Here is a 12,199-nt window from a genome sequence, read left to right on the forward strand (position 1 = left end):
TCTGTTAAGTTATAGTTACTAGTTGCATTGTCACTCAAGCCTCTCATTGAAACAAATTAACGTGGTTATAAAATGCACCTATTAGAGATCCCATGAATAGTGAAAAAAATTAACCCTAAAAAAACATAGACCCATCTAGTTTCGCCATGGAGTTTGATACTTTGCACCATGTATGCACAGTTTTTTGGAGTTTGGTCTTGCACTTTGTCTCTCCAAAACCACCTGCTGCACAATTGTGTATGCTTCTGAAGATGATTATGGTGAGAATCAGTGGTTGGTTTGCTGTGAAATAAGAGTGCTGGGCTGGTGGGTCTAACATTCGCTGTGAGAACCTCTTGTAATCGGCAAAGCACTGTGTAAATTGTTTTGTCAGACAGATCATGCATTGTATTGGCATGGAGCTGAATTGACTTAACCTGCATTTACGTGCAGACCAAGGATAATCCCTGAAGCTCAGCTCCTAGTTCATCCTTTCATTGGATATTAAGCTCTAATATTTAAAGACCTGATGTGGGAATAAAAACAATGTGTATTGTGTACATTTATGTAGTGTAGGAAAATGCCACTGTTGGCATGGTTAACCCCCCCTTTTTGCCTAGTGTTGATGCCAGTTTGGATTGGAAGTGTGCTGGGACTCTGCTAACCAGGCCCCAGCACCAGAGTTCTTTACCTAAAACTGTACCTTTGTTTCCACAATTGGTAAGCCCTGGCCCTTAGTTAAGTCCATTGTAAAAGGTACCCCTGGTACCAAGGGTCCTGTGGCCAGGGAAGGTCTCTAAGAGCTGCAGCATATATTATGCCACCCTCCGGGATCCCTCACTCAGTACATGCACACTGCTTTGCAGCTTGTGTGTGTGCTAATAGGAGAAAAGACAAAGTCGACATGGCACTCCCCTCCGAGTGCCATGCCCACAAACCACTGCCTGTGGCATAGGTAAGTCATCCTGCCCTAAGGCAGGATGCACTATACCACAGGTGAGGGCATAGCTGCATGAGCACTATGCCCCAACAGTGCCTAAGTCAATTCTTAGACATTGTAAGTGCAGGTAGCCATACTGAGTATAGGGTCTGGAAGTTTGTCATTACGAACTCCACAGCACCATAATGGCTACACTGAATACTGGGAAGTTTGGTATCAAACTTCTCAGTACAATAAAACCACACTGATGCCAGTGTGGGATCTATTGAAAAATGCACACAGAGGGCATCTTAGAGATGTCCCCTGTATGTTAGCCCAACTGCTAGTGCAAGGCTGACCGGTCTGTGCCAGCCTGCCGCTTCCAGACGAGTTTGACTACATGGGGTGAGTGCCTTTGTGCACTATGTGGTCAGAAACAAAGCCTGTCCTGGGTGGAGGTGCTTCACACCACCTCCTGCAGGAACTTTAACACCTGACGGTGAGCATCAAAGGCTCAAGCCTGGTGTTACAGTGCTCCAGGCACTCCAGCTAGAACGCATTCTGCAGGACCAGCGACCCCTGAAAAGCCTCCAGGGGACTGCACTCATCACCGAGGACCAAGAAACTCCTGTAGACCAGAGACCTGTCCAAAAAGAAGACCAAGAAACCAACTTTAAAGTGACTCTCACCTCACTCCAGAAGCGTGAACTACTCTGCACCCGATGCCCCCGGCCTTTGTCCAGAGAAACCAACTATCCAGAGAGGACCCCCAGGTGACTCCGACGACGTGTCCACCCTGGGCTGACCTCTCTGCACCCCCATGACGACACCTGCAGAGGGAATCCTGAGGATCCCCCTGACCACGACTGCCCGGGATGAAGATATCCAACGCCTTGAGAAGCACTGCACCCACAGCCCCCTAGGCCGGTGAAAAACCGACCACCGGTGCTGCAACAACCAGCAGGCGGCCCTCACCCTTGCCCAGTCAGTGGCTTCCCCTTGCCTGCAGCGCTTAAGTGACCCCCGGTTCCCTCCATGGCGTTCTATTGATAACCCAACGCCCTGTTTGCACACTGCACCAGGCCGCCCGTGCCTCTGAGGGTGTGGTTTTTGTGCCTACTTGGGGCCCCTCCAACACTCTTCCAAACCCCCCTGGTCTGCCCTCCGACAACGCGGGTACTTACCTGCAAGCAGACTGGAACCGGAGTACCCCCTGTCTCTATAGGCATCCACGTTATTTTGACTCCTGTTTGACCTCTACACCTGACCGGCCCTGTGTTGCTGGTGCTGGGTGTTTGGGGTTACCTTGAACCCCCAACGGTGGGCTACCTATGCCCCGGAGACTGAACCCGTAAGTGTGGTACTTACCTCAGAAACTGTACTTTACTTACCTCCCCCAGGAACTGTTGAAAATTGTGTCCACTTTTAAAATACCTTTTTGCCATTTTAAAGAAAACTGTATACATTATTGATTCCATTCAAAGTTTAAAGTATTACTGAGTAAAGTTCCTTTCATTTAATGTACTTACCTGCTAAATGAATCTTGTGGTTCTAGAAATAAGTTAACAAAATAATATTTTTCTATACAAAAACCTATTGGCCTGGAGTTAAGTCATTGAGTGGTGTGTTTTTACTTATTTTTTGTGTGTGTACAACAAATGCTTAACACTACCCTCTGATAAGCCTAACTGCTCGACCACACTACCACAAATAAAGCATTAGTTTTATCTGTTATTGCCTCTGTCAAGCTTCTTAGGGAACCCCTGGACTCATTTTGATATAGTATATACAGAGCCAGCTTCCTACATGTAGGAAATAACATTTCTAGTGATGAGAATTTTCAGAGTGCAGGTGTTAGTGCTTCATACATGTACAACTTGTTACCAGTAACAGTTTCACCTGTGGAAGCATCAGTAAGTCGCTAAGCTTTTAATTATTAAAGTAGTTGAATAATCTGTTGATCAGTTTAATATAGCCATAAATGACACATTTATAGAAGTGCCAAGAAATGGGTTATGCTACAGACAAGAGCCAGAGTTGGGTGGCATCATTTACAGTTGTTAGTGTTCCTTTAATAGAGTCTTCGAGCCTGGAGCAGTTCATTACCACACTGAATCTTATAAGTGATGGAAGTTCTGAAAGAGTTTCCACTTCCTTACTTCTTGCCAAGCTTTATGTGTCAATTTGACCATTCAGCTGTTCATTGTTGTTGATGATGCTACTTCATTGTTGATTTTCTAATTCTTTGAATAAACCTAGCTACATTGATTTAAGGTTTGATGTTCACAGGAGCTCAATATCAAGAAATAAGGTTTGTACAATCATAGGAAACCGGCTTTATGCTCAGAGTAATGGGCCGCTAGAACACTTTCAACAGTTTTTATTTATAACAAAGAAAATTAGGAACCTGTCATGTCATACACATGGCAATGTAAATGGTCTATATGTATAGAACATCTATCATTGAAGTTTACAGTTTCGTTGCAATTGTTTTACCTGTTTATTTATTGTACCCTATGTTAGTGCAGCCCAAAGATCAGTTCCTGCCTTTTAAATAACGTGTCATCGGAGGTCATGAAGCAGGGTTAACACCTAATTGAAAGATGAAACAGTAATAATAGTTATTTTCAGACTGAATTATTATACGTAATGCACATTGTAGAATTGTGTTTTGAAGGGCCTTTTGAATTTCAGAAAATTGTCTTCAGTGCAAAGGTCTCATAGATAATTCTCTGTTTTTAAACATGCTGAATTGTTTCTGTATTGAAAATCTTTATTTTGTGAGATAATTAAAACTCTGTTTGTTCTCCAGTTGGACATGAAATATTTATCTCCATTAATGCTGGCTTATGAGGATAGGATGAGAGAAAAGGATTCCGTAATCGATGCACATGAGGTAAAATTCAAAATTCTGCTTATGAATGCAACTTCATGTTGTGCTGTATAAATCCTAATTAGTATTATGATTTTTTTTCAACAGTCTTTTTCATCATCCAACATTGTGAAAGTCTGTGGTGGATGATCAAGGTAGTTAGTCTGTGTGTGATGTTTCTATATACTCAAATATTTTTAAAACACACAAGGGACAACCCACATGTACTAAGGGACCAGGGGCCAGTATTTTATAAAGGAACAAGGGCCCCTTAGATAAAAAGACTATAGATGTAAATACCACATAGAATCACAAGGAAGTCTATGGAAAACATGTAATAAATCAGTATATTTATTCCAAATGAAAATAAGAAAACAGTGTAGTGGGAAAACAAAAACTTCTTGGAAACCATAAATTATAATTGCTCAGGCATATCACATGTAACAGCACAGTAAAGTCACAATTTTACAGTACTCTTGCTCATGTCAAAACATATATTATTGTGCAGTGTTCAAGTACTAAATGTTGATGACGTTTCAATCCCTTATTTGGTCACTGTTGAGATGAGCGTGGAAGCTGCAATGCGAGGAGCTTGCACTGGGAAAAGCATCATACAGCAGCAGTTCCGAAGGCAATACCTCAAATCCAAGATGTAGGCTTCTGCAGCAATGCAAATCTTTTGCAACAGGTCCTACCCACGCAGCAGGGGTGATGCATTGGTTCCTCTCGGGGCTGTGCCAATCCTTGGACGAAATACATCTGTTCTGCTCAATAGTATGCCACTCAGTAGAGGTGATGCATAGAGCACCACTGGTGTCGTAATTTGACTCTTGCTCTAGGCAAGCCTGCTGGTTTAAGGATGACGTTACTTATGTTTGTAGGCGACTATGCCTATCCTACAAGTCACAACTGCTGTCCCAAACCTCCCGGCTCACAAGCAGCACCTCACCCAAAACCCAAACAGTAAATGGTGATTTTTGGCAGCCTTTACACATGGACTCAAGAGTATTACATCTCAGGGAGTGTTGTGGTTAAACAAAGATTACTCCTTTCTCACATTAACAGCATGTCTCAATCAAACACAGGCAATAAAAAAGATGCAATAAGGTTTCAATAGGTTTTATTTAACAAAACTGCAATCTACGATGAGTTGCATGGGCTGCAATGATTAGGATAATGAATAATGCAAGAAACAGAACGGTAAAGACAAGTCATTAATATAAAGACCCATACGCAGGGAAAGACTGGTTGCAAGCACCATAGGAGTGGTCAGAATGACAATGACCAGTCACGCTCCAATTCCTCCAGCAACGGGGTATTAAAGACCTGAACCATGCGTTCATGGCACATTTGAGCTGGTGGCATTGGCTCAATTGCTTTGCGTAGCTGGAAAGACACAACCACTGCGAATCAGGAGAAATAGCAGCAGTATTCTGCCAATCAATGCCAAAATTATAGGAAAGCCGCCAAACACACTTGAAAAGAGTGAATGGATGGCCGATGGAATGACTCCGAAGACAGTCTGGAAGATGGACACAAATCCAGACCCAACAGCCTTAAAGAAGTGGACAATCCAGTAGTGCTTGAAGCATTGAAAATTCTGGATACCAGCTCTCCAAAGTGCTTGGGGAAGTTGGTCTTTAATAGGTATTGTAACTCGGCTGATGAGCTCTCAATCTGGAGAGCATACGTCTCTCTACCCGATATCAACATGAATTGTTTTTGGAAAAGTAGCGCCTTTAGATTGCTCAGCTTGTGATAATTTACATTAGCAGTATCAATGTGAGGCCACATTTCTGATACTTTTATCTCTCATGTGGGCGGGGGGGGGGGGAATAAAACCTTAGAGACTGAAATTGCATAGGCAATTCCTGGTCGCATACCGCAAGAGCTTTGGTCGCTCAGCACCACATAACTTCCATTCGAAGGTACATGAAATGCTGGTCGAATCAAAGGGACTGGAGTACCCTTCAGAAAATAGGCCAAGTTTGCAACCCCTGCATTGCAAAGGCCATGAAGGGACACCTTCTTGCAGATCACTGAATGAAAAACCGTAGTCTTGCATTTGCTTCTGCTGAGAAAGACCTCTGTTTCGGCGTTCAGACATTTGTATTCCATTGGCAACTCCCACTCATCTTTAATATAGCTATCGTCTAGTCGCTCGTACCTGCCCACAGCAAGATGTTTCAGCCATTTCGAAAAATGGAAATGGACAGATTAATAATGCCATGTAGGAGCCATACTGTTGATGGACTTTCTGCAACTGTGAAAGGCAACTTTTCTAACTTTTTAATGTGAAGCAAGGTGAAACTCGCTTCCCGTTTAGCCATTGTCTGTTGTTCCTTGGATAAATTAAAAGCTGTGAACAATTCACTAACGTTAATGTACTGCCAAGGAACCCGCAATGTTTCAAGGTCTGTAACGTCCATCCTAACTGCATGATGGAATGCAGCTGACTTTGCCCATGATATGAAAGGGACATGTCTTTCTGAAAGATTTCTATTGCAGATGACACTGTTTGTCAGGGAATAAATCCTGTTGGACTGAGTGTTCATGCTGTTGTCGACAACAGCTAAAGCCTTTTCTGAGTTTTCCTTATCTTTTTGCCTTAAACGTGCAGCAGCTTCTATCTGAGAAAGATTCAAGATCTCATTATACATAGCATAGATGAATCTTTTAGAGCACGGCTTTCTAGGACCTAACAAAAAGTCCTGCAAGTCTATATCCTCAGAAAGAGTATTAAGATGTTCTTTAACTGTAGCTAACGTGTTGGTCTGTACCCATTGTTGGCACAGTTTACCCACACTGTATGTTGTAACTATACCTGTGTTTTGACCCGAGACAAAGCAAGGGTCTGGCCGGCTAATCTTGAAACCCCCCCTGAGGAATTCACAAAACATACCTGACACCCATTTGTGTCCATTGGCCAAATCAACCACCCGCAGAGACTGGAAAGTTAAGAGTTATAGGTTCCGGCCTGATCCTTTGCATTTAGTTCCTCCTCAGTGTCTTTGATAAAGGATTGCCAGTTATTAAACTTTGCCAGTGTGGGGTACTGGGCGTGTTCATTTCTTTTATTTTTGCTAATCCCAGACACAAAGTCTGTGGAATGGTATCATTTAAAAAGATCATTTGCGCAGGAATAAGGCACGCTTTAAACAAAGCTTCCCTACCCTGTATTGCCAATCTTGTGTTCCCCATGCACTCTTTAAATCAATAGTGTTCCTCCAGTAATTGTAACCTTGAACTACAAGACGGGAGACAAAGGAATCTGATAAAAATCAGCTTTGTATCAGTTAGCAAAATTTTCCTAATTTCTGAAGGAGGTAACTTGAAATAATATGACTCTGGATGTTTTGTGCCATGCCCAGAAAAATAAGTACATTTATCTGAATAACATTTGGGCTCCCCACAGGTGGTGTTGAGCAGTGTTCCCACTGTGTGTAGTTAAGTACTGGTCTATGTCTAGTAGTACAAGGCAGGTAGTAATGTCCCCAATTGTTATAGCAGAACATTTCCCCATAATTCATTGTATATGTGTATACATCATCACTTTCAAATACTGAATAGTCCTTCATTTCAGTTAACATAGATCAACTGTCTGGACATCCCAATCATCAGATACAACACCAGGTGTAATTACATCAGTCATAGACATTTTGAAGACATATGGGATTTGAATTACCTCAGTAGGCCCATGTACATCAAATGGAACGTTGTCCCACACAATCCCATCAGGAATAGGTACAGCTGAAATGTTCACAAGGGGCAAGTCTCTTCGGACCTTATTTTTATTGAATGATACGGAGTTAAGACTTCATCCACAGGCTCAACCATGGAGCGTTCAGGAAGGTAATGACCATTTATAAGTAAAAAGAAACAGTCACAAAAACCAATCCATAGAAACAATGCAAAAAATGTGAAGCAGAATCATAACTAGTTCCATGGGTGAATTAAATAGTTATGTTTAAGCCATAGGTACAGCTTACGTGTCTTTGATACATTTTCAATTACTGGAGTGGATGAGTCTGAAGAAAAGTCATCAATGTTAATGAAATAACCAGAGGCAGTCTCTGCAAACGCAGGAACAGGTGCATTACTGGTGGATGGATCCACTTTGCGTGGAGGCTCATAGTAGATGGTGGATGCCGTCAATCTCTGTAGTGTTGCTGTAGAAAACAGTCAAATCTTGGACATGTGCTGTAGTTGAAGTGGTAACTGGAATGAGCAAGAGCTCATTTTCTGCCCTCCCCATGGTCGAGGAGGTATTTGTAGCTTCGTTGGACATTGTTGTGTCGTCCGAAGTAGTGTTGTTAATTCTACTTTGAAGAGGTATGTCCTGTTGGGTAGTGAGAGGGGACCGGGAACTACCCAAGGGACCTCTAGGTCTACTGTGCAGGATCGGCCACATGGTGAAGTTTGACGTCATCAATGGAAAGGAATCTGTTTGCTTTGGAACCAGGCAGCGGAGGAAAGATAACAGTTCTGGTACAATGCACTCCCAGGACTGGGACCGGTGCTCTGTAGGATGGACCGAATTTCTTCTTCACAGCGATCTTCTCATGAACCAGATCCCCGACTTTAGGTATCCAGCCAGTGGAAGTTGTTGGTAAATCCCTTATTTCTAAGGTGTGGCAGCACTGGCGGAAGATATATCATCACAAAATTGCTGAAGTTCCTGTAAAACAGTGAGACATTCATTTATGTCAAAAGTTGTATCTGCTGCCGCCAAACCAGGTCCATCAAGATCTGGGACATACATAGGTATCCAAAAGAGAACCCCTTAGGGAGTGCGCCCCCCCAGGGACCGTCTTGGCAGATTATTCAGTGCTCTCTGGACCTCATATAGGTGATGGAGCAAACTGCAGCCAGAACCTAATACTCTAGCTGTTCAGGACTGCTTTAGATCACGGTTCCTCCTCTCCACCACCGAATTTCCCCGGGATGGTATGGTGAGGAGTAATGGAGTTCAGCGTCCATCTTCCCCATGGTGTCCCTGAATTTCTTAGAGGCAAAGGCAGGGCTCTGGTCCGAATAGAATGCTGCAACCAAATATGTACCGATAAAGATAAGCCAATCTTTTATAAGAGTTCGAGCATCAGCCGACCGTTGAGGCCATACCCACAGTAATCTAGAACAAAAATCGACAGCGACTAAGATGTACTTGTATGCCCCATCAGGTTTGAGTGGACCGAAATGGTCCGGGTACACACATTGTAGTGGCCTATTGGACAACAAGAGGAATGTCTGTGGTGGGTGTTTGATGTTAGAGCTCCTAATCTGCTAGCAAATGTCACAGCAAAGGATGTATTGTTTAGTCTGTTTGTATAGACCGGTCCACCAGAAGCATTTCTGTAAGATTGATACTGTGACCAAGATACCAGCATGAGCAGAGGCAACACCCTCATGCGCTGCTTTTATTAGATCTAATCTCTGGTCTTTATTAGGGATCGCTCAATCCCCAAACCCAGGAAGTGTTGCGTAGGCAACATGCTGTGCACTGATGTGGTAAGAATATTTTGTAGGGTATGCTTTTGGGAGAGACTTGCCTTCAGCTGAAGCGTTCTCAACATTCGGAATTTCATTATCCGATCTCGTCTGAGAACGAGTCACTGCAGCCACAGAAGCCGTAGCTACTGCATATTGGGCTGCTTCATCAGCAAAAGTATTGTCAATAACGTGTACTCCTACACGTTGGTGGCCCAATGTATGTACTACATGGTCACAAGGTAGCTTATCCTTTTACGATCAGCCACCCTCCCCCACAGAGTTTTGTGTTTTATGGTGTGCCCTTTAGAATCTCTGAACCCGTTCATTCGCCAATGATTCAGATAATCATTGTAGGACTGGACATAGTAGTATGAGTCACAAACAATTAAAGTCAGCAATCCTGGCTCTGTGTGCTAGCGCTAGAATAAGGGCTTCAAGTTCAGCCAACTGAGCTGTGCAGTCCCCTAGGGTCTGCGTGTAGGTATTGTGAGGGTGAAGGACTCCATCCTTCATCACTCCGCTCACAGCTGTGCAAGAGGCTGAATATTGATGTTTGGTACCTGCAGCTGATTGTGCTGAACCATCAGTATAAATTACAGTATGGTATCTGTCAAGTGGTACATTATCTAGAGGAGCAGGGTACTCCAGTTCATATTGGAGAAATTCTTGTGTCTGAAGTTTTGGATCAAAGATGTAGTCAACATCGGTGGCAGTCAGGGAGGTTACCCACTGAATCCAGCGTGGATGTAATGCTTTAGCGTTAGGAACGCTCGCTTTGCTGACAGCCTCTAAATCTGGCACCGGGGTAACGACAGTGATGCGTTTCCCTTGGGCAAGTGGCCTCTCCTTAATGACAGCCATCTGAACTGAAGTTCGAATTTTTTCTGTGGTTGCAAAACGTTGTTCTACATTGGAGTATAAATGTGATTTATATGCTATGGGCACTGTGTTGTCCTCATTAAAGGTGACATAAGTGAACCCAATGACACCAGCAATTATTGTGGTGACCGAATTTGTTTTGTTGTCACAGGTGTGCAAGTGTTTGGCTTCTAGCATGTCCTGTTGCAATTCCCTAAGGATGCGTGTGCGTTCAACTGTCCAGTGTCTGCTAGAAAAATCAGGACGTATTAAGTCATAGAGTGGCTTGATACATTGTGCATAGTCAGGAATGTAAGTTCTGCCAAAGTTAAAGAAACCAAGTAAGAACTGTAGTTTATTCAGTATTGGATCTTTCATAAATTCACATTCTTGAATCATCCCCGTCGTCGAAGTGGGAGTTCCACAGTAGATAAAATAGCAATCATTAACAAATAAAAACAAAGAAATCTATAGGCTATATTGGAAACACCAGCCACTCATATAGCCTATCCAAGTCCTTTTGTGAAAAGGACCCAAACCTGCCTGCTGGCCAATCAGGCACCAGCACCCTCTAGAACTCTCTCCAGAGAAGCCCCTTCCCTCAGATTTTCTACCACACTTCGTGTGAAGGGAGTTTCCCTGAGCTCTGCTCAGTTTTCTACTTCTTCAGAAGTATTTTTCTCTCAATAAAATGTCGGATTCTTCTAGAAAAGGCCTTTTCCGCCCTTGCAAGACTTGTGGAAAGAAAAGGCTCCATGTGGATGATCTGCATAAAGAATGCTTGTATTGCCTCTACCCACAAAACCAGGTGAAGGACCGCAAGATATGCCGTACTTTCTCCACAAAAACCCTCAGAGACCGTGAGGGTAGACTTCTGAAATGGTTACAGGCAAAATCCTGTACTTCAGGTGAGGAGAGTGGGTCGGAAAGGCCACGCAAAAGGTCCAAATCTGAGGACCTGGGCCAGGCAGAAAGATCTAGAAAGCGGCAGACATTACATCATGGACATACAGAAGGCTTCAAAAGGTTCAATTTCTTCTGAGCCATCCTCTCCTCTTCAAAAGAAAGAGTCGTCCCACTGTTCTCCTTCCTCTGAGCCTTCTACCTCTAGAAAGGTAACCATTAAAATTAAGTTGACGACGACACCACCGTCGACGACCGTGACGACGACGCGGGTGTTTACATCTACCGTCTCCACCACCTCGTCGACGAGACCATCGTCGGCGACGACTACCTTGACGTCGACGGTAAAGGCTCCTATTTCCTCTATTAGACCTCCATCGACGAGGATTCCAGAAAAGAGCACGTCGCTGGCAACATCGTCGTTGATGACATCAACTACGAAAGCCCCGTCGACTGCAACACCACCAATGAGAGCTTTGTCAGCTATCTCACCGTCGATGAAACCATTGTCGACGAGACCACTTTCGTCGACACCATCGTCGACGAGACCACTGTCGTCGACACCATCGTCGACAAGACCACTGTCGTCGACACCATTGTCAACGAGACCGCCGTCGATGGAAGGATCATCTCTGATAACAGTGCCGTCGACAGCACCATCATCGACACCATCTATGATGCAATTAGTGCCTGTGAGTCAGATAGAGGCTATTCCTACCTCTTCCAGGTCTCCTGATCTTCGGGCCATGGTCAAGATCACATCTTTGCCCAGATGTGAGATTTATCCTACAGACACGTCACCAAGCAAAGTGTCAACCTTATTACCCAGTCATTTGCTGGACTGGGAGGAATCGGATGAGGGTCCATTTGGAGATGCACACAGCCCATCACAGTTACATGTTAAATACCAGGAAGAGGACGAGGGTGGTGAGTATGACCAATACCAACCTTATTACTCACATCAAGAACGCTATTACCAACCACCTCAGCCAAGAGACTCTATACAGATGCCTGCCTCCTTGATCCAGCACTTACAATCGATGCTGCAGGATTATAGGAGGAGGTTCCTAGTTACAGCAGAAGATCAACCACCACCACCAGCTTCTCCTGTTACACCAAGGAGCGTCCCACCTCCAGTTACTCCCAGGATGACTCCTCATTCAGTTTTAGCTGACCCC

At 43.9% G+C, this 12,199-nt stretch overlaps 1 protein-coding gene across 3 annotated transcripts in view; it reads left to right on the forward strand.

Moving 5' to 3' along the window:
• Positions 1-12,199, forward strand: part of CEP89 (centrosomal protein 89) — a 1,116,496-nt gene that overhangs the window by 442,699 nt on the left and 661,598 nt on the right. For all 3 annotated transcript variants that reach the window (XM_069216542.1, XM_069216544.1, XM_069216543.1), the window contains one exon: positions 3,711-3,794. In XM_069216542.1, coding sequence (XP_069072643.1) covers positions 3,711-3,794 — 84 coding nt within the window. The remainder of the gene's footprint in view (positions 1-3,710; positions 3,795-12,199) is intronic.

This window comes from Pleurodeles waltl, chromosome 12, assembly GCF_031143425.1.
Source record: "Pleurodeles waltl isolate 20211129_DDA chromosome 12, aPleWal1.hap1.20221129, whole genome shotgun sequence".
In the NCBI taxonomy this organism is placed as follows: domain Eukaryota; kingdom Metazoa; phylum Chordata; class Amphibia; order Caudata; family Salamandridae; genus Pleurodeles; species Pleurodeles waltl.